The 24,000-nt window shown below is 42.1% G+C and overlaps 1 protein-coding gene across 2 annotated transcripts in view; it reads left to right on the top strand.

The window, feature by feature from the left end:
* Positions 1–22,832, top strand: part of LOC109891996 (MICOS complex subunit mic25a) — a 53,777-nt gene extending 30,945 nt beyond the window's left edge. For both annotated transcript variants that reach the window (XM_020484435.2, XM_031826391.1), the window contains 2 exons: positions 5,784–5,919; positions 22,490–22,832. In XM_020484435.2, the coding sequence (XP_020340024.1) occupies positions 5,784–5,919; positions 22,490–22,513 (160 nt within the window). In that variant the 3' untranslated portion in view covers positions 22,514–22,832. The remainder of the gene's footprint in view (positions 1–5,783; positions 5,920–22,489) is intronic.
* Positions 22,833–24,000: the final 1,168 nt, after the last annotated feature.

Genomic DNA, 24,000 nt, shown 5'->3' with positions numbered 1-24,000 from the left:
GTTTTTGCTTCGTCATTATGGGGTATTCTGTGTAGATTGAGGATACATAATCTTTTTTAATCAATTTTAGAATAAGGCTGTAATGAAACAAAATATGGAAAACGTCCAGGGTCTGAATACTTTCCGAATGCACAGTATGTAATGTGACTATAGTTTTTGTTAGATGGCCAAATACAATCAAATAGCACTTTCAATTTGGCCATAAACAGTAATATATTGCCTGTTTGCACTGAGTGAAAGCAATTCAACCCTGCACAAATCCAACACATTGCGTGTGCCTCAGTTGAAGCTGCTCGCCATAAACAACTCTCAAGTGATATATGAGCATAAACTGTATGATTCATATGGCCATGAACCAACATGTGTGTAGCCAGCAATAATGTCGGGGGCTATTTCAGAGGAGGCAAACCAGCTCTCTAATCTAAACTCCATTAGCTGGTGCAGTCTATCAATAATGATGTCTGAATCATGACCTCGATAACACCTTGTCATGGGACTACTCCCAGCTCGTTACACCGAATGACTGTTGGTGCATGTCAAAAGGCGTCATGGCTAATATTCACACCAGGTGTCTTCGCTATGGACTTGTGTCACATGGTGTCCTGGGGTGCGAAAAAAAAGAGTCCACTGAATGGTTGCCAGGGTTACCGTTTGTTCGCGGGTAGGCTCTGAGGATTATTTATCATCGTTCCATACATCATCACTGTCTCTCTTTGTCCCTTTCTGGATGTTTTCACTTCTCTGTTCAAGAATATTCTCAGTGATTTTATTCAATCCTGTTTTGCTATCCTCCACCACACACACACACACCGTCTATCTGTCACTGTGGTCAGGGACTTCCAAGCTCATTCATATGTGAAATATGCATAGTTCTGTAATTGCAGTGTTAGGGTGGCGGGAGGGCAGCGTTTGTGGGGATGTGTGTGCATCTGTGAGTGTATGCATGTCAACCGGTCAGAGTTCCCCAGAATGTGCAGTCATGTCAAATGAAGTCATGCGTCTCCTCGTCAAATGGAACACTGGTTGGTTGGCTCACTCATTAAATTAGACACGCTATGAACAAGCCTGCAGCACATATGGAATAATGAAAATGTTCATATAGATCTGTTTCGGGTGGCATTCGCCTGGTATTTACCAAGATACTGACGTTTTACGTTCTGATATAAAATTATTTACCTCAATTATGTCAATTTTAAGTCAACACCGGGTAAATATGACTGAAATACAGAACGTGTACTATCTTCATTTGATGACTGTTGTCACAGAGAACAGGGAATTACAATTTTTGTGTATTCAAGGTTTACAAAGGCTTCGAATGTGTGTAATTTCCACTTTCAAATGTGGAGCGCGAGAGAGAGAGACACTTTCCCAAACACAAAGTGGCTAAGCTCTGGTGCCCAAACAATAGACATGTCCTGGAGCTGTTGTCAGAGGACAGACAAGAGTCCCCCAGCCACATCATAATTCACACAGGCACAAATGACCTGAGGGCCCAGCAGGAAACGGTGGCCACAGCACTCAAGGGAGTGATTTTAAAAAGCTTCTCCCACTTTCCCCAGCCTGCTACCATGAAAAGACTTCCACCCTGCCACCATACAGTGGGTGAATGCAAGCATTTCACGAGACTGGGCCTCAAAACCTAATGTCTACCACTCCACCCTGGACTTGAACAGCATTTACGACCAGGTCCACCTCTACAAGGCAGCAATCCCAACTTTTGCCAGAATCCTGAAGGACGTCACCCTCAACCGTAGCCCCAGCACCTCACGCAGGAGCAACAGAGCCAAGGACGCCCCGTCCAGACCAGCGAGACACCCTTCTTAAGGACCTACACCCAGACCACAGCATCACCAGCCACACCCCAACCAGCTAAGACCACCCCAAGCAAACCCTGACCACACCCCCATATCAGACCTATGCCCCTTCTGCCCCTGCGGCAAAGACCTCAACATGACAGCAGGACATATGCCCAGGCCGTGAGCAGAGCAACATGCCCAACCCCCACTATTACCCCCGGCCAAGCCGCATCCTGCGACCTAAGACGTATGTGTATCAGATGCTCAGCATGCTCTGCTTACACCTAGTGTGATGGTCCAGGCCTTTAACCACACAAAAACAACAGACACGATGGAACACAAGGCTTTTACTATCTCATCCTGGAATATACAAGGTCATCTGCCTTTTGAGCATGAATCCAGACTTCATCAAAGAAATGGGAAGTACAGACATTGTCATCCTACAAGAAACATGGTATAAAGGAGACGGACCCATTGGTTGACGTCTTGGTTACAGAGAGCTGGTAGTCCCATCCACCAAACTACCGGGTGTGAAACAGGGAAGAGACCCAGGGGGTATGCTAATTTGGTATAGAGCAGACCTAACCCACTCTATTGTGTTAGTCAAAACAGTAACATTTTACATCTGGCTAGAAATTAATAAGGAAAAATATCCTCACGTGTGCTACCTATATCCCCCCCACTAGAATCCCCAAACTTTAACGATGACAGCTTCTCCATCCTAGAGGTGGAGATCAACAATTTCCAGGCCCAGGGACATGTCTGTGGCGACCTAAATGCCAGAACTGGACAAGAACCTGACATCCTCGGCACACAGTGGGACAAACACCTACCTGGAATTGACAGCATTCTCTCCCCCATATTCCCCCCCTAGACACAACTACAAGAACCTAACCAACAAAAAAACGGGTCAGAACTCCTGCAGCTCTGTCGAACGCTGGGTATGTACATAGTCAATGGTAGGCTTTGAGGGGACTCCTATGGTAGGAACACACAGCTCATCTCTTGGCAGTAGTACTGTAGAGTACTTTATCACTGACCTCAACCGAGGGTCTCTTAGGGGTGTCAGTGGACTGACTGTGAACACTATCAGATCTACTTGAACAGAGCTTTGCACAGTCATGAGGCATCAAAGCCAAAGGTGCGGAATAATATTAAGACATGTTATAGATGGAAGGAAAGTAGTGTGGAACTCTACCAACAAACAATTAGGCAACAACAACATTCAATCCATTCTAGACAATTTCCTGGACAAAATGTTTCACTGTAATAGTGACGGTCTAAACTTGGCAGTAGAAAACCTAAACAGTATATTTGACCTCTCTGCTTCCCTATCAAATCTAAACATTTCAAGCAGACAACTTAATTAACAACAATGACAAATGGGTTTGATGAAGAATGCAAAAAAACTAAAAGAAATTGAGAAAAATATCCAACCAAAAACATAGAGACCCAGAACCTGAGCCTACGGCTTCACTATGGTGAAGAAATACACTATGAAAAAATAAGGAACAGCACGTCAGAAATCAGCTCAATGTAATTGAAGAATCCCAAGAATATAACCACTTCTGGGAAAATTGGAAACAAACAACAACACGAATAATTATCTATCCAAAACTGAGATGTATGGATGAACCACTTCTCCATTCTTTTTGGCTCTATAACAAAGAACAAACAGCAAAAACATATGCCTGATCAAAAATAAATCCTAGAATCAACTATTAAAGACTACCAGAACCCACTGGATTCTCCAATTACATTGAATGAACTACAGGACAAAATAAAAACCCTCCAACCCAAAATGGCCTGTGGGGTTGATGGTATACTAAATTAAATGATAAAATATACAGACCACAAATTCCAATTGGCTATACTTTAACATCATCCTCAGCCCGTGCATATTCCCCAATATCTGGAACCAAGGACCGATCACCCCAATCCACAAAAGTGGAGACAAATTTGACCCCAATAACTACCGTGGAATATGCATCAACAGCAACCTTTGGAAAATCCTCTGCCTTATCATTAAGAGCAGACTCCTACATTTCCTCAGTGAAAACAATATACTGGGGCTCTGTTCACAAACAGAGCCCCAGGACAGCAACACAATTAGACCCAACCAAATCATGAGAAAGCAAAAAGATTATTTCTTGACACATTGGAAAGAATTAACAAAAAAACCAGTAAACTAGAATGCTATTTGGCCCTAAAGAAAGAGTACACAGTGGCAGAATACCTGACCACTGTGACTGACCCAAACTTAAGGAAATCGTTGACTGTGGGCATAGCCTTGCTATTGAGAAAGGCCGCCAAAGGCAGACCTGGCTCTCAAGAGAAGACAGGCTATGTGCACACTTCCCACAAAATGAGGTGGAAACTGAGCTGCACTTCCTAACCTCCTGTCAAATGTATGACCATAGTAGAGACCCATATTTCCCTTAGATTACACACCCACCCACACACCCACAAAGAAACTCTCATATCAATTGGGTGAAATACCAGTGTGCCATTACAGCAGCCAGTGAAGAACAAACACCATTGTAAATGAAACCTATATTTGTTTATTTATTTTGTTCCCTTTTGTACTTTGAACTATTTGCACATCATTACAACACTGTATATAAAATGTAATATGACATTTGACATGTCTTTTATTCTTTTGTAAGTAATGTTTACTGTACATTTTTTGTTGATTTATATATTCCACGTGAGTGAGACCACGTGTATCTCTATCCTCACCTTGGCGTACTACTAGTGCGGGCTCTCACAACAGCAGGTGAATTACCATGAGCAACAGAGCACTCAAGGATTACCCTCATGTAGGATTACCACACCTTTGTGTGTTTAAGTGTGGGTAAATGTGTGTGTGTGTGGGTAAATGTGTGTGTGTGTGTAGAGAGTGAGGCTGACGTACAGCTATAAGCTGCTTTCCCCCATTTTAGCATTTTCTTCCGTCTTGTATGCATTGTGCCTCGAAAAGCCTTTCAAAATGTCACATAGAGTTCCAACTGCCCTCTAAAACACATCTCCACCATAGTTGTGCTGCTTTGCCTTTGGCACTGCCGTATTCTGTGTGTCAGGACAACGCAGGAAGTTGGGATGTCAATGTCATTTGATGAAGGCTACGGTACACACTGCAACGCATTGGAGTGAATCATGTAGCTAGAACTTTCCTCCTTCTCATCTTCCATTGTCCTCCAAGGGTTGCGAAGGACAGTGTCTGTCACATGTCCAGTTTTGCTTTATTCGTGCATCTTGGTTGGAAAACGAGGTAGCGACAGTATGCCTTTTCCCTGTGTGTGTGTGTGTCAGTCATCATGAGGATAATACCACTCGGACGCTTTTATCCAAAATAACTTACATTTTAGTATACACTGAGTGTACAAAACATTAGGAACACCTGCTCTTTTCATGACATCGACTGACCAGTTGAATCCAGGTGTAAACTATGATCCCTTATTGATGTCACTTGTTAAATCCACTTCAATCAATGTAGATGAAGGAGAGGAGACAGGTTAAAGAAGGATTTTTAAGCCTTAAGACAATTGGATTGTGTATGTTTGCCATTCAGAGGGTGAATGGGCAAGACAAAATATTCAAGTGCCTTTGAACGGGGTATGGTAGTATGTGCCAGGTGCACCGGTTTGAATGTGTCAACAACTGCAGTGCTGCTGAGTTTTTTTCCACACACAACAGTTTCCTGTGTGTATCAAGAATGGTCCACCACCCAAAGGACATCCAGCCAACTTGACACAACTGTGAGAAGCATTGGCGTCAACTTGTAGAGTCCATGCCCCGACGAATTGAGACTGAGGGCCGCAGGGGGGTGCAACTCAATATTACGAAGGTGTTCCTAATGGTTTGTAGACTCGGTGTATGTGACCTCAGCAGGAATCGAACCCAAAACCCTGCCATTGCTAGCGCCACATGCTTACCAACTGAGCCACACGGCACTTCCACTCCCTGTCCCTGTGTCTTCCCATGCAGGCCCAGACCTGCGGTGTCTATCTGTCCTGAGCTGCAGGCCCAGGTGTTACACTGCTACAAAGAGAACCAGCAGCAGACTCTCCACTGCTCCACCGTGGCCAAGGAGTACATGGATTGCATCCAAGCTGCCAAGAAGGTACGCAACTGTGTGTGTGTGTGTGTGTGAGAGAGAGAGGTTGACCGATTTAATCGGAATGGTCGATTTAATTAGGGCCGTGTTCATAACAATCGGAAATCGGTATTTCTGGGCAACGATTTCCGATTATTTAAAAATAATATTTTTATACCCTTTAATTAACTAGGCAAGTCAGTTAAGAACACATTATTATTTTCAATGACTGCCTAGGAACTGTGGTTTAACTGCCTTGTTCAGGGGCAGAACGACATTTCACCTTGTCAGCTCAGGGGTTCCAATCTTGCAACCGTACAGTTAACTAGTCCAACGCTCTAACCATTGCACTCCACGAGTAGCCTGCCTGTTACGCAAATGCAGTAGAAGCCAAGGTAAATTGCTAGCTAGCATTAAACTTATCTTATAAAAAACAAATCATAATCACTACTTATAACTACTGATCCAGTTTAGCAGGCAATATTAACCAGGTGAAATTGTGTCATTTCTCTTGCATTCATTGCACGCAGAGTCAGGGTATATGCAACAGTTTGGGTTGCCTGGCTCATTGCGAACTAATTTGCCAGAAATTTACGTAATTATGACATACATTGAAGGTTGTGCAATGTAACAAGAATATTTAGACTTAGGGATGCCACCCGTTAGATAAAATACGGAACGGTTCCGTATTTCACTGAAATAATAAATGTTTGGTTTTCGAAATTATAGTTTCTGGATTCTATCATATTAATGACCTAAGGCTCGTATTTCTGTGTGTTATTAGGTTATAATTAAGTCTGATTTGATAGAGCAGTCTGACTGAGCAACAGCAGGCCCGTAATCATTCATTCAAACAGCACTTTCGTGCGTTTTTCCAGCAGCTCATCGCAAGCACAGCGCTGTTTATGACTTCAAGCCTATCAGCCTAATGGCTGGTGTAATCAATGTGAAATGGCTAGCTAGTTAGCTGGGTGTGTGATAATACTGTTTCAAACGTCACTCGCTTTTAGATTTGGAGTAGTTATTCCCCTTGCGCTGCAAGGGCCGTGGCTTTTGTGGAGTGATGGTAACGATGCTTTGAGTGTGGCTGTTGTCGATGTGTTCCTGGTTCGAGCCCAGGTAGGGGCGAGGAGGGTGACAGCTAGACTGTTACACTGGAAATAATAAAGTGCCTATAAGAACATCCAATAGTCAAAGGTATATGAAATACAAATGGTATAGAGAGAAATAGTCATATAAATACTATATTAACTACAACCTAAAACCTCTTACCTTTGAATATTGAAGTCTCATGTTAAAAGGAACCACCAACTTTCATATGTTCTCATGTTCTGAGCAAGGAACTTAAACGTTAGCTTTTTTACATGGCACACATTTTTACATGGCACATATTGCATATTGGCACATATTACTTTCTTCTCCAACACTTTGTTTTTGCATTATTTAAACCAAATTGAACGTGTTTCATTATTTATTTGAGGCTAAATTGATTTGATTGATGTTTTATGTTAAGTTAAAATAAGTGTTAATTCAGTATTGTTGTAATTGTCATTATTACAAATAAAAAAAGAGTCAGATTAATCGGTATTGGCTTTTTTTGGTCCTCCAATAATCAGTATCGGCATTGAAAAAAATCCTAATCGGTCGACCTCTAGAGTTTGTGTGGCGGGGTGTGCTCTTCAGCTGTGCGTATGCATGCACTGGAGTGGTGTGTGTGTGTGTGTGTGTGTGTGTGTGTATTAACTAGTTTCTATCCATGTTTCCCTCAAACCATTCTAGAATCATGTTTTCATCGTGTGTGTGCCTTTCCCTAAAAATCCAAGAAGTGTTTCTTTACTTGCATTTTCCAATGTTGAGTTTTACTATTGAATACTGGAGTGTTGTGAAGGCTTAGGAGATGCATCGTCAATACAGAGCATGTCAGTATAATGAACTATGTGGTACAGGCATTATCAAAACTACATTTTACCAAATTGATTAACTTCACAGACGAATAAGCCACTTTATCGTTGACTGTAAATGTATTTGCATCATTTGAGCATTTTTTTTTTTATGTGCTGGTTCGAAGTCTCCAACTGTGCGCTGTGTTTTGGAACAATTTGATAGTGAAATGACACTTATTAGCATGGTAAAATCCATTTTGGCACTCTGTGCTTTTGAAATGCATTCTTTTCTCAGCCAATTCTATTCAGAAAGCATTTCAACAACATCGCGTTCCTCCTCAAAGTGCTCATATCTCCACTTCTTTCCATCAAAACCAAATAATGAATCAACCAATTTGCACATTGTTATTGGGACTGAAAAGCACTGATTTACTTCCAGGAAAAGATAAAAGAAACCAAACAACAATGGCTGCATTTGATGGTTTAAACTGACAATAAAGCAAAGGAAAGCACACAAAAAAAAGGCAATCAGTCATTTTTAGCTTGTATCAAAAGACCCATTCTGGATATTGAGATGAGAGTAGTTGTATTTTTGAAAAGGCTGTGTGTGTTTTTGTGTTATTGAGTGTTTTGAAGGAGTAGAAGCATGTTTAATACAAGCTGCTAGTTTAATTCCCGATTTCAGTATGGCATAACATTGAACCAGAGAGAAAGAAAGTGAAAGAGAGTGAGGGAAATTAAGACCGGGAGAGAGGCCTCAACCCTAATCAAAGATGAAATCTCTGTCTCTGACTCTGTCTCACCTCATGGAATGAGGGAATGAGGGAGCGGGAGGAGTATTGGCACTGAAAGCTTGGCTGCTGCAGTCCTATCTGGCTGTAAGCCAATAGGAATTGGCTTGGCGCCCACACGACCCTTGCGGGATGAAAAAGTAGCGATTCTCATCCCCGACCACTCACTCACTGACTCACCATATCGTAATGGGAGACGGATGAGGTTTTCACCATGGACAGTGGAGTAAGCCCAGATGTTATGTTATGGGGATGTGTGACTTGGTTAGGGAGAAGATAATAGTGATTTCTATGTTGATATTCTCAACTGAACTGCACAGCAGAATACTGTTACTGTAGTGACCTGTTGAAGGACATGGCAAGTTGGAAGCCAAATTACGTGTTGTCAAAGTGTGTGGCTTTATACAAAGTTTGAATAGTTCAGAGCAATGTACTGTAGCATTGCATATCATCTCTCTCTCTCGCTCTCCCTTCTCTTTCTCCATTTCCTCTCTTTCTCACCTTCCCAATTTGTTCTCCAGCTCTGATCCACCAATTTTTGGGCCTCCTTGCCTCTGTCACTTTTCATCAATCTCTTCTCCTCCACTTCCCTCCTCTATCCCTCCCTCCTGATAAAGAAAAAACCTTTTCCGCTGTCCATCCCACCACACTTTGTCACATTAGTGAGTACATTAGCTTCGATTCGCTGCACCACCCACCAAGACATTCCCATTAGGCCTTGGCTAGGCTAGGTTCGCAAGTCTGTCTCCTGTTCTCAGTCATTTGAATGGTTCAGCAGCGTATGTTAGCTAAAGCTAACATGTTAGCTGAGCTAAGATGCTGGCTCTCAGGCCCCTGGGGGTAACCAAGCTGCCATTCAGCTTTCGACCCAGTTGTCCCCATTTTCAACATGGTGTCATGCTTGAGTTGGGCCATCTTCATTGCCGGTGGTACAGTAGCTCCCTTGTGTTCTCACCCATTTTTGGGAGAGGATAGTAAGTGATTGAGTGGAGGAAAGAATGATTATTGGGGGCAGTCGAAGGCCCCCCTGACACACACTATTCATTTTGGAACTTTATTTTTGTCTAGTCTTAGTAATTTTGACTTAAATGTCATTTTTTGTCATTTTAATTATGATTTAGTCAAGTTATTGTCAAAAACAGTCGCCATTTTAGTCAAATCACATTTGTATCGCCTCATTATACAACAGGTTGGTCTAATCTTGAATGCTGATTGGTTAAAACCACATTCCAACCAGTGTCTTTTTCACAAGTTACCAGCGGCTAAATCTATGATGTTAAAATGCCTATTTTCATCCAACTGCACAATCCAATGTCTCATCAGCCCAGCCAAGCAATTTATAAACTTGATCTCTACTATAAAAAGCATCTAGACATGATCTCACATTTTATTATAGACTAACATTTAGTTTTCAACAGTGGAGATATGTATAAACCTTGCTGTCTGTCTCTCTGACATTTGCAGTATTGTTTCAATATTCAAATTCGATCTCCAGCTGTCCCATGGTAATGAACGTGTCGGGACGAGACAAACAGGCAGGCAGCGTTTCTCAGCCAGTCGAAATCATGAATCAGCTGGCATCATTTTATGGATATATACAAAAAAAATTAATTACCCTTTTTTTTAACCTTTTTTTTCTCCCCAATTTCGTGGGATCCAATTGTTAGTAGTTACTATCTTGTCTCATCGCTACAACTCTTGTACGGGCTCGGGAGAGACAGGTCGAAAGCCATGCGACCTCCGAAACACAACCCAACCAAGCCGCACTGCTTAACACAGCGTGCATCCAACCCGGAAGCCAGCCGTGACTGGGTCACCAATGTGTCGGAGGAAACACGGTGCACCTGGAGACCTGGTTAGCGTGCACTGTGCCCGGCCCCTCACAGGAGTCACTAGTGCGCGATGAGACAACCCGGATGACGCTAGGCCAATTGTGCGTCGCCCCATGGACCTCCCGGTCGCGGCCGGCTGCGACAGAGCCTGGGCTCAAACCCAGAGTCTCTGGTGGCACAGCTAGCACTGCGATGCAGTGCCTTAGACCACTGCGCCACCCGGGACGCCCAAATGCTGCTACTTTGCTGTTATTCTGTCTGACGTGACTGTTCGTTGTAGTTTGCTAGCTAGCAAGCAAAGGATAAGAACGTTGCCAGCCAGTATAGCAATTGAACATTTAGAACGAACGACTGGACTATATCTTGTGGAAGGATGAAATAGTATGAATAAATTCATCCAAATAACATCCCAAAAACAATTTTTATTTAATATGTTGGTAATGCCCTCAAAGCCGGTGTTTGGACGATATATTGGACTAGAACGTTGCCAGCCAGTATAGCAATGGAACATTTAGAACGAACGACATGGTCGTGTCCATAGATACAGAACAAAAAGACTGAATGACTGGGTCGCGTCTCTAGCAACCGAACCGATAGAATGAACGACCTGCCGGCTTGGGTAGCAACCCTAGATTTGTCGGGACTATATCTTGTGGAAGGATGAAATAGTATGAATAAATTCATCCAAATAACGTTTTAAATTAAAAACCATTTTTATTTAATATGTTGGTAATGCCCTCAAAGCCGTTATTTGGACGATATATTGGACTTTGTCACGGGCCGAACAACACCCGTGCCAATATATCCTCCAAACACTGGCTTCTCGGGCATTATCACTTAATTAACCTATAGCAGACACAATCATTGACTTCCGTGTCCACAGACATACATAGCCTTGTCCGACCAACACATTTTTCTGCATAATATCATATCTTCCCAACAGCATAAATATGACAAACTTATGTAATAATAATATATTAATCTATAACAATTATCTGCACGTAAATTCCTAATTCATCCTACATAGATATATTGCACAGAGATCATTTTGTCTCATTTCGTTTCAGTCCAAATGAAATTAAAAATATTTTTTGTTTAGTTGTAGTTTTTTTCTGGGTCTATTAAGTCAGTTAGTCTTGTCAATTTCCACTGAAAAATAGGTAATATTTTAGTAACTAATTTTGTTGACGAAATTAACACTGCTGGCACATTCCGGGCTGCCTGACATGGTTAGTGCTTGGATGGGGGATCAAGTGGAGAACTGCTGTATTTATGGTTACAGCGTCTAAGGCACTGCATCTCGGTGCAAGAGGTGTCACTATAGTACCTGGTTCGTATCCAGGCTGTATCACATCAGGCCGGGATTGGGAGTCCCATATGGCGGCATACAATTGTCCCAGCGTCGTCCAGGTTTGGCCAGAGTAGGCCGTCATTGTAAATAAGAATTTGTTCTTAACTGACTTGCCCAGTTAATTGTCATGTATTTGTAGTCTACAAGTGCACAATTGTCCAACTTGTTTGAGTTAATGTGTTTCTCAGGGTTCAGTCCGCTGGCATTATTTGCAATGACGTTCGTATTTTTTGTCAACGGTGTTCCACCTCCGGGTGGATGGTGATAAAAGCTAAATACTCAGTAAAGCCACAGGTCTGTTGATAGTTTAAGCATACAAACCCCTCCTAGAAGGCTATCCCTATAAACACGCATGCTTAATAGTTTGCTGGTGTAGGTAGGTACAGGTCAATGTTCTCTCCAATTCAATTACATTTTCCATTCATCAGTTTTTGTGACGGGGACACTGTGGTGCAAATGGTGCTCTGTTACCAAACAGAACTTGTATTGATGTCCTAACTCTCTTCAGCCACTTAACGTACCTGCAGCAATTATTAGGTTGGAAAGACTTGGGATGTTAAATGAATTGTCCCAGCCAAATAGTTCATCTGAGCCCTCTCATTTAAATCATGCCATCTAATCATCCCATAACTGGAAATGGGTTCCAAAAACGTCTCACCTGTCCAACTCAATATGCGGTGAGCATTCTCTCACAAAATGGCTGCCAAGCTGCGTCACCCAGTTGGTGTCTACCAAGCTGGGCAGCCATTTTGGAGGTGACTCATCCCCACGGAGTGATATAGATCGTGAGTTACAAAAACCATTGCCTTCGGTGCAATTTCATAATATAACATTAGTTGCAGACAAAACAGTAGGCGTATAATTTTGTATATTTTTTGGGGGGGCTGAAGTGCTAGAAAAAGTAAAAACATCGCACTCTCTTCAGCTAAATGCATCCAACTAAAGAGAAACGGCAACGTTGGACACAACAATCGTCTGCTTTTGTGGTGGGCAACAATGTGTCGCTCGACACTCAAGCTCTCTCAGCATTGAAAACTTTGCCAGATAACTTTGGAGCTCTTTTGATAATTATTCTTTGGAGTGTTTAAGATATTTTAAAGTGTCCTCTTTCTTCTCTACTCAGGCATGTTGAAAAGGAGGCTTACTACAAAATAAACGCTTCTTTTTCATCTCTTTGTCCGATTGATGTTTCCTCCATTCTGTGGACGTCTTTGAGTTCGTTTTGAAGGTTTGGAATGTCTGTCTGTCTGCTTCTGCTTGCCTGTCCGATGTCTGTAACTATCTCAAATTGTGTATTTATGCCTTTCTCTTTGCTTGTCATTATCTCCATCTCTCTGTTCATCCCATTTCCTGTCACTGTGCTCTTTTATGTCATTGAAAGACCTGTGATGATGAGGGCCTTGTCCCCCTTTTCCTCCTCCGTCCCCTCCCCTCTCTGTTCCATCCACAAAAGACAGAGAGGGCAATCCCGTGACGACCCTTCATGTGCCCAGCATTTCAAGTGTTTCCCGTCTTACCTCCTGTCACCTTCCCGTCGGTCGGTTATTGTCATGCATATGAGACCTTCTCATGGTGTGGGTCATAGGGAAATGTCAGTGGACCAAGGCGGTGGCTTATCGTTTCTTCCTCACATGAACCCTAGAGCGGCCATTTTTTTTTTGTCTGCTCGTTGCTTTTCTGAAAGCTGGGGAGACGGCGTCTTTTATGTTGTTCTTATTTCATGTGTCAGTGGGAGAGGTGCAGTCTTTCTTCTCTGTATTGGTTTTTACCTTCCCCAAGGATGGGTGTGGCAGGTGTGTGCGTTTGTGTATACTTGTGCGCGTGTCTCAACCTCGGCAAAGTAAAACTCATATTCAAGAACGTCCTTTTTAAAATCATCACTTTAGCAAGAGGCATGTAGAGCTCCTCCATAGTCAACGGCTAGCATAAACAGCACTTATGAAGCATGCTAATGCTAACGGCGAGGCCTTTGAAACCCCATCAGCTGCAGGTGGCAACGTCTGTCTATTTCACACACTTAACCCTTCACCTCTCTCCTGAATACAGCGTTTCAACACCGTTTACCGAATGTGAGTGTATCTGTAGTATGGAGCTGGATAAGTGGGTTTCCCAGTGCCACTCAGTGTCTACTGTCATTAGGTAGGTAAGTGGGTTTCACAGTGCCACTCAGTATCTATTGTCATTAGGTTGGTAAGTGGGTTTCACAGTGCCACTCAGTATCTATTGTCATTAGCTGGGTAAGTGGGTTTCACAGTGCCACTCAGTATCTACTGTCATTAGGTGGGTAAGTGGGTTTCACAGTGCCACTCAGTATCTACTGTCATTAGGTGGGTTTCACAGTGCCACTCAGTAGATACTGTCATTAGGTGGGTTTCACAGTGCCACTCAGTAGATACTGTCATTAGGTGGGTTTCACAGTGCCACTCAGTAGATACTGTCATTAGGTGGGTTTCACAGTGCCACTCAGTAGATACTGTCATTAGGTGGGTTTCACAGTGCCACTCAGTAGATACTGTCATTAGGTGGGTTTCACAGTGCCACTCAGTAGATACTGTCATTAGGTGGGTTTCACAGTGCCACTCAGTAGATACTGTCATTAGGTGGGTTTCACAGTGCCACTCAGTAGATACTGTCATTAGGTGGGTTTCCCAGTGCCACTCAGTATATATAGTCATTAGGTGGGCAAGTGGGATGTTGGAACTAGCATGTAGAATCATTGGCATTATTCAGGGGTGGGGATGGTGTAGACGTCACAGTTATGGGGATATGAACACTCGTGCAGGTGTGTGTGTGTGTGCGCGTGTGTGTGCGCGCACACGCATCTCTGTGTGTTTGTGTTGAGAATCGCCATTTTTGCCTCAGCCAGGTAACCTGAATAGCTGGTCTGATTGAATAAGGCCAGACTTTAGCCGTGACCCAATAATATTTGTACACACCTCACCAGTGGCTTCCAACTCACCCATTAAGAAACCACTGTCCTCGGATGATAAAATAAATAGAACGATTAAAATAAGTGACGGGGGGAGGAGAGAGAGTTGGATTTCTTAGTAGATGTTGAATAAAAAGAGAGTGGCGAGTTGACTTTAGGATTATGTGGATTTCCGGGATAGCTTCATGTAGGTGTTCCCTATGAGGTTATTCAAGGGTGAGTGGACAGTACCAGTCAAAGGTTTGGACACACCTACTCATTCAATGGTTTTTATTTATTTTTTACTATTTTCTACATTGTAGAATAACTGTGAAGGCATCAAAACTATGAAATAACACATATGGAATCGTGTAGGAACCAAAAACGTGTTAAACAAATCAAAATATATTTTAGATTCTTCAAAGTAGCCACCCTTTGCCTTAATGACAGCTTTGCACACTCTTGGCATTCTCTCAACCAGCTTCATGAGGAAGTCACCTGGAACACTTTTCAATTAACAGGTGTGCCTTGTTAAAAGTATAATATAATATATTTTGATTAACACTTTTTTGGTTACTACATGACTCCATATCTGTTATTTCATAGTTTTTAAAGTATAATATAATATATTTTGATTAACACTTTTTTGGTTACTACATGACTCCATATCTGTTATTTAATAGTTTTTATGTCTTCACTATTTTCTACAATGTAGAATAACTTGTACTGCAGCTATAGATTTGGCTGTTCTTTTTTGATAAAAAATAGTCCGAAACTACATATTATACTCATTACTGTATACTCTTGTTTACTATCATTACATGTACTTGAATGGGTATGTATACAACTAGTTTTCTTCAAGGCCACAGCAGAGCTTGGTTTTCTTCTCCAGCCCTCTACCATTCGTTCTTTCATTTGGTCTTTCGTTTGTTTGTTTGATTGTTTCGGTGTTTGTTCATTCAGTCATTCATTCAGTCATTTGTTCATTCTCTCCCCTTTCTCTATTCCGCTCCCCTGTATTCAGCCTTAACTCCATTGTTTCTCCATCTCATTCACAGTGGGTGTAGCAGTAACTTTACGAGTGGTATCAAACCAAGGATCACCATTCCATGAAAAACTGCAGTTCGGCTCATCTGTGGCCTAGTGGCTAGTGTTAACACAAGGCCTCAAATGTGTGTGTTCTTGCGTGGCATGAGTGCATCCATGCATGTGCATGTGTGTATGAACACTACAGGATACAAATGGCCAACAGATTGCAGACAGTGCCCACTTATCAATCCCCTTTATATGTAAGTACAATAAGTGGACTAGGTTTTGTGTTACTGTTTGTCTCTCATGGGTTTCAGATGGTATTTATACAGCACAATGACAGAGAGGAGGAAAAAGAGAGGAGGAAAAGAGCGAGCCTGTCTGCCTGTGTCTGTCTGCCGCCACTCATATGATAAATTCATCCCCGTTCAGGACAAGGAGCACAGTAGAACACTCAAGCCAATACACACACGCACTCTATCAGTCACACCACGACAGTATGCAATCCATACTGAAACCTATGAACAGCCATCTCCTTAATGTACGATTCTCAGTCGGGTAATTGCATGTCATGTGATCAGGCCATTCATTTAGATGGGTGGTGATGATCTGTGTGACTGTAGGATGGTGATGAAGCAAGCGCATGCACACGCACTCGCACGCACGCACACGCATGCACGCACACACAGACACACAAACGCTAAAAGGTTCTACATGGTTAGGACTGTGGTGGTCACGAAATTTCGTCAGCTGGTGATTGTCAAGCAAATAACTGTCGGTCTCACGGTAATTGACCATAAATGAACATAAACACATTTGGCATCTTCAAGATTCTACACACAGCCAACAAACCACTGATGCAAACCTTTTGAACATCTACATTTTAGAAAGTCTAATAAATCCATGTAATATAGCCTAAACCTTCACAATAAAGTCATTATTTATTTGAGACAAGTCTAAAGAAAAATGATATGAAGAAAATGTAGTCTATTTCAGAAGAAAAGAATAGCATACTCTGAGTTGTCCTTATGTTAAGTCCTGATCTGGCTATACCATACGGGTGTAGACTACACTAGCTCATTTAGCAGAAAAGATTTGCGTGGTATTATTTTATATTAAGAATACAATTGAACAAAGCTGAATGAAATAGAAAGGATATTTGCTTCAAACGATTTGAGAGAGTGCCCACATGGGGCTATTCTGTGTTGAGCGGTTAACAAAGAAATAGGTACTCCTATATGCTTCATTTAGAGTTACTAATATAACTTTAGTTGTTCTACAAACGTTGGGCTGTATGTTTTGATTTTCAATACATTGTCAGGCTGCATGATGCGACTAATTATGATTTGAAAAAAGTAGCTTGAAAGGCATGAGCTCTGCTTAGTTTTTTGGCGCAGGCTGTACACACTTCATCAGTCTCTCATTCACAATTTGAGAAGCACTTGACAATGCCTCGAGTTTTCCAGCAGCATACCCTTTGTGTGGCCGTAATGCCCCCTAAAAATACCCATGCGTTTTGCAGCCCTTCTCACGGAGGGCTGCCTGCTCCGAAGCATCTCATCTCACTCATCACGTGATCGTGATGGAGAGCTGTGTGAGTGAGATTGAAGTGCTTTGGAGCAGGCAGTACTCGCAGGCCACAAGTGAAGACAGACACATCGGGGACGCAACTGCGTGCGTCCTTATTCAATTCCGGCGTGCATATTGAAGATATTGGAAGAACTGTCCACATGTACTTTTTGTCAGCCAATAAGATGAGTAGGCTTTACGAACAGCAAAAGCACTAGCCTATGTCAATCTACTATCCCCATTTACAAAAGTTGACCTATTCTGTGCGAGAAACAAATATTCCAAACATGTTGTGGGATGCGATAGATCACAAATTAATACAACAAAAACATTTTTACACAGAGGCTGATGCAACAGACGGTTTAGCTTAAAATGTTTTTAAAACTATTAGGCTATTTATTAACATTATAAGCGCAGCAATGCGCACACGGCAGTATGCAATGAGCACAAATGTTCCATTTGGAGAAAACACCATTATCAAAAGTGACCGCAAATGCGATTATGCATGTAAAGGTGTATTTTTATGGTGAAAATGATCTTTCCCAAACTTGAAACTCACGTGCTGCGTATATATGCCAGTTCGTCCTCTACATCCCTTGTAAAGCTGATTTTTAAAGTGCTTAATTTTAAGAAGTTAGTTGGTCACTTTAGTTGTGATACAAACCTTATTAAAACATATAGGCCTATGGGCTAGGCTACATGAGGTGTGTGACTATGATTAGAAAAAGTCACAAAAAAAGGCAATGTTTCTTGCCCTAAGCTGGACATCATTCACAAGTGGTAATATATAATACTTGTGATAATATATAATTCACAAGTGATCGACTAATATTGTCACCCATCAGACTATTCTTGTCTTCACATATACTAAATAATATATGTCATCTCTGCACTTAAATTTCAAATGGAGGACTCTTTTCCTGTGGTTCATTTTCATGCCAACCAGGTAGGATATACTCCTGTTGTAAAGATAAGCAACATCACATCACTGGGGCCAAGCTTCCTGCCATCCAGGACCAAAATACTAGGGGGTGTCAGAGGAAAGCCCTAAAATTGTCAGAGACTCCAGTCACCGAAGTCATAGACTTTTTTTCTCTGCTAAGTCACGGCAAGCGGTACCGGAGCGCCAAGTCTAAGTCCAATTGGCTCCTTAACAGCTTCTACCCCAAGGCATAAGACCGCTGAACAATTAATAAAATGGCCACCGGACTATTACATTGACCCCCAGCTACTCGCTGTTTATCTATGCATAGTCACTTTACCCCTACTTACATGTACAAATGACCTTGACTAACCTGTACCCCCGCACATTACCCGGTACCCCCTGTATATAGCCTTGTTATTGTAATGTGTTACTTTGTATATATTTTTTTAACTTTATTAGGTAAATATTGGTAACTCTTTCTTGAACTGCACTGTTGGTTAAGGGCTTGTAATGAAGCATTTCACGGTAAGGTCTACACTGTTGGTTAAGGGCTTGTAATGAAGCATTTCACGGTAAGGTCTACATGTTGTATTCGGCACAAGCATTTCACGGTAAGGTCTACATGTTGTATTCGGCACAAGCATTTCACGGTAAGGTCTACATGTTGTATTCGGCACAAGCATTTCACGGTAAGGTCTACATGTTGTATTCGGCACAAGCATTTCACGGTAAGGTCTACATGTTGTATTCGGCACAAGCATTTCACGGTAAGGTCTACATGTTGGTTAAGGGCTTGTAATGAAGCATTTCACGGTAAGGTCTACATGTTGGTTAAGGGCTTGTAATGAAGCATTTCACGGTAAGGTCTACATGTTGTATTCGTCACAAGTGACAAAGTTGGATTTTATTTGAATATTTGCTTAAAATATTTGGCGGCTAATTTCCTAATATTATCCGCTGCCATTGTCGCAAACCCTATTACTAGTGTGTTCAACCTCTTTGTGTCGTCTGAGATTAGCAAGTTTGGTAGGCTACTAATGACCACCAGCAGCATCAGAGCTTGGAGAAGTCTAATTACCGTGACTAAACGGTAACGTGGAATTTGACTGCCTTCCTGAATCGTGACCACCGGTGTGGCGGTAATACGGTCACCACGACAACCCTATGCATGGTTAATCCGACGTCTGCAGTGGCTGTGGAGTATTTACTGCGATACGGCCACTGCAGAAGTCAGGGCATTTATACTTCTTGCACTTCACTGAGCAGAGCTGTTGTCAAGGAAGTGAATCTGTATTTTTACTGGACCTCGCACCCACATCTACTGTCAACCTATCATGTCTATGCGGAGCCCTCCGCATTGTTCCAAAATTTGGGAGGCACACGGCAATGCGGTAAGGAGCTCAATTTGGCCCCTCATACCTCTAGAGGCTCCGCAATTGAGTCACACCCTCCATACGGTGCCTGCGACCACATTTTCAGATATGGAGTAAATTGGCTTTTACACACATTCTTCAGCCAATGGCATGTGTGGTGTCTCCTTTTCATCTGTCATCATCATCACTGTCTCCAGCCAAGGTCACCTCTACTTGTGTGAATGGCCTGATGGTCTCTCTCTCTCTTCCCACAGTACTGTAACCAACTGTTGTGGTTCAAAGCACTGTGAATGTGTTTATCTTAACATGTTATTCAGGACTGGTAACTTCTACCATTTGGATTTAATTGCGGACTTACTAATGGTAACTGACTGAATATGTAACTTGCATAGTATCTGATTCACTAACTGATTATAAGTGTATAATATACTTACTATCTGATTCACTAAATTACTGGCTATTTCCTGAATGAGTATGTGACTCACTTGACTATCTGGCAGATTGGCTAATTGACTGACTGAATTAATACAGTGGGCTCCAAAATTACTGCCACCTCTGACTGGCAATGCACAAACAATACTTTAAAAAATATAAACAATATAATTATAAAGAGAAACTCAAAATACCAACATGTGTGAAATACTGTACTTAATTTTAACCCACCAAAATCATTTATTGATTTAATTCCAAATCATGGTATCACAATGAATGGCACCCTTAAAGATTATTGCAGATAACATCTACCAAAATTAAACCAGTAATTAAATTACACTTATTTAAGGAACTATATTGAGCCATTACATCGTTTTCCTGTTTCACTAGGGTATAAAAATGAGGTAACACGCATGCAATATCCCTTTGTCATAAAACATCATGAACAAATCAGAAGAACTGGCAGTTCAAAAGAGACAGATGGTCGTAGGCCTTCATAAATCTGGTAATGGCTACAAGAAGATCCACAAACGATTGAATATACCACTGAGCACTGTCAGGGCAATTATGAAAAAGATTCTAAAGATATGGAACAGTTGTAAACCTCATGGGTAGAGGACGCAAATGCATTTTGCCCCCAGGATAGGGAGGAGGATGGTGAGAGAAGCAACAAAATCCCCAAGAATCACTTGTGAAAGAATTCCAGGCCTTGGTGGCATCTTAGGGTCACCAGGTTTAAACAAGCACCATCAGACGCCACCTCCACAACCACAGGCTCTTTGGAAGAGTTGCCAGAAAACCCTTTCTGGCCCCAAGACACAGACGCAAGCGCTTGGAGTTTGCCAAACGTCATTTAAAATATGACTGGAAGAAGGTGCTCTGGTCAGATGAGACAAATGTAACGTTTTGCTTCGATACAGCATCGGCATGTTTGGCGTCGAAACACAGATTCATACAAGGACAGGCACCTCATACCCACGGTGAAATATGATGGTGGGTCAATTATGTTTTGGGGCTCTTTTAATTCCAGAGATCCAAGGGCACTGGTTAAGATTGATGGCATAATGAATTCCACCAAGTATCAGGCAATTTTGGCTGACAATCTGTTTGCCTCTGCCAGAAGGCTGGGACTTTGCCGTAGGTGGACTTTCCAACAAGACAATGACCCGAAACATACCTCAAGATCCACACAGAAATGGTAATGTGACAACAAAATCAATGTTCTGCCATGGCCATCTCAGTCGCCGGACATCAATCCAATCTAAAACCTGTGGGCTGAGTTGAAGAGGGGAGTTGATAAGCTCAAACTCAAGAATGTGAAGGATCTTGAAAGGATCTCCATAGACGAATGGTTCAAAATCCCTCCAAATGTCTTCCTTAACCTCATCAAACATTACAGCAAAAGACTCCATGCTGTTATCCTTGCAAGAGGCGGTTGCACGAAGTACTAAATCAGGAGTGACAATAATTATGTAACCTTTGATTTTGGTGAAATTGATTTGGTATTAAATAATTGTATGATTTTTGGTGGGTTCCATTGAGACATTAATAAAGTACAGTATTTCTCACATGTTGGTATTTTGAGTTTCTCTACAATTATATTGTTTATATTTTAAGTATTGCCAATCAGGGGTGCCAGATATTTTGGGGCCTACTGTAAATGACTGGCTGGATGGTTTGCTGGTGACTGACGGACTGGTTCTGAGAGAATCTGTTGTTAGTGCAGACGAGAGAAGACAGATATTGATTTTCCTTTCTATTATTTTAGTTTTTCCGAGAGAAAAGCCAGTGAGTCAGTGAAGTGTGTGTGTGTGTGTGTGTGTGACTGCTTGCGCTATTGCCTATCAGCCTGTGACTGTACCTATTATCAGATAAGTCTAAAAAAGGATTGGATAGGTACTAGCAATAAGGCTATAACTCCCACCTTCGATGGGCAAGGTGGAATTGTCATTTTCACCATATTGCTTACAATATTTATTTCAGAAGTACATGGGGGTAGGGTTTAGGGGTTTATTGTGGATCGGACGAGTATACAGTAGCTCATATGCAATGGTGTAGTGGAGGATAAATGCCGTTGATGCATCTTATTTATTTTGCGCAAACGTTTACCTACCTTTCGCATTGAAAAAATGCATTCAAAGTATAGGGAGTGTTACTTTACTCCCTGTGAACAGCGATCAGCATTTATCCGCCTGTCTTTTATGGCTATGGGTTGTAGTGTGTGTGTGTGTGTGTGTGTGTGTGTACGTAGTCATTACTCACAGTCTGTGGTGAGCTAGAGAGCTTTTGTTTTCTTTTGGAGTCTTGGCGGAACCCCTATGTAGCATCAACCTGTTTGAGGGAGTGTGTTAGGGTGGAGGGGAGGACTACAATTTCTTACCGTTTGAATGAGTGCGTAAGTACATTGTGAGTATATGATAACATCTTTGTGATTTTGCGTTTGTGTCTTTGCCCATGTCTATAGACTGAATGACTGACGGTCATTTGCTGTGCCTTGTCCACAGACCCTGCTGATAAACCACGGTTGAGAAAGAACAAGAAACCAAAGAAGAGAAGGAAGGCGCGGGGGAGGAGAAGGAGAGCAGCACATCCATCTTCCCCCATCACTTTAAATCACCCTCCATTTTCTGTCTAAACTAATCCAACTGGGCCCAACTCCACTCGGACTCAATCCAGCACTACCTACCACTATACCTACCGCATGCCTTCTCTCCCTTTTTCCATGTCCTTGTTTTGGAGTGTATTATCTTGATTTGTCATCTGTAGTGCATTGTCTTGATTTATTTTGAAATTGCACTGGCACATCCTTCAGGGCTCAAATAAATCCTTCCAATCCTGACAAAATGAGATTGAAGATGGCTCTTTGTCGCGCTGCACCTCCTGACGTTAATGCCCCACACTCGGGGTGCCTCCTACCCACAATGCGCCAATGCGCGGCTTGATTGCACGGTGCTCATGGTTTCATTAAACAGCTGGCGTCCTTAAGCCGACTCTATGGAGATACCAAGGGAGACTCTGTGTGTGGGTGGGGGGAGGGAGGGATTAGTTTAAGATTTATGGAAGATTAGTTAGTAGCTAAGAAAAAGTCATATTTTATAATGCAGATGTAGAATGTAGGACGGTGATTATTCTGGAGCACCAGTTTTCATTTCAAGCCTTGCATAGTTATGTTCAATTGGTAAGGTAAATGACCTAATGATATGGGTATCGGATAAACTCGGGGGGGGGGGGGGGGGATGTCCGGTATTCTCCGTTGCGGACTACTGTCAAAAATAAATAGTGGAGGTACGCCGGTAGAACATGAGCATATCACAATAATTAAAACAAAGATTTAGGCTATTACACCATCATTTATCATTACTGCCTGTCGGCAGCATGAAAACAATGTGCAAATGGACTTGAAAACCGGTGGTATAGGCTACGCTCCAAACTGCGGTGTGGATCGATGTACAATATTTTTGCCAAAGCAGAGATGATTGGCTGGAGCCAAGACAGACAGCAGTGGACCCATCTATCAAGTGAGGCTACAGATGTGCCTAATGACAATCACCGAATAACATAACACTTGTTGGTGTTTTAATAGACGTCTCTTTCCATTCATTAAATGGCAGGTGCACCGTGCACTTTCAGATGCTGGAATTTCTTTGAAGTGGACGAACGGGTGCAGGTAGCCTACGTTTCCAAGTGATTTGTTTGAAAACATCAGGACTGGTTGTGTTCATGCCACACTAAAAGGTCATACATTTTTACAGTTAAATGTCATGTCTTTTCAATTAGGCCCATTAAAAAAAAACATGAACACATAGGAGGTACCGTAACGTTTTTTTAAAATTTTAAATCGACTTTCACCCCTGGATAACCTGACGCCATTGTGTGAGTGTTGGAATGACACACCTCTAGGATCGATTGTGAGAACTACTTGCTTTCTCTCCTTTTCATCTGTTCTTTACCCCTTCCTATTCCTTTAACATATCCTGTTTTTTTCCCTCACTCAATCAATCACAGGTCCCCAACC

This window comes from Oncorhynchus kisutch, linkage group LG1, assembly GCF_002021735.2.
Source record: "Oncorhynchus kisutch isolate 150728-3 linkage group LG1, Okis_V2, whole genome shotgun sequence".
Lineage (NCBI taxonomy): Eukaryota > Metazoa > Chordata > Actinopteri > Salmoniformes > Salmonidae > Oncorhynchus > Oncorhynchus kisutch.
Note: the sequence above shows the minus strand (reverse complement) of the source record. Positions and strands in the feature narration are given on the sequence as shown.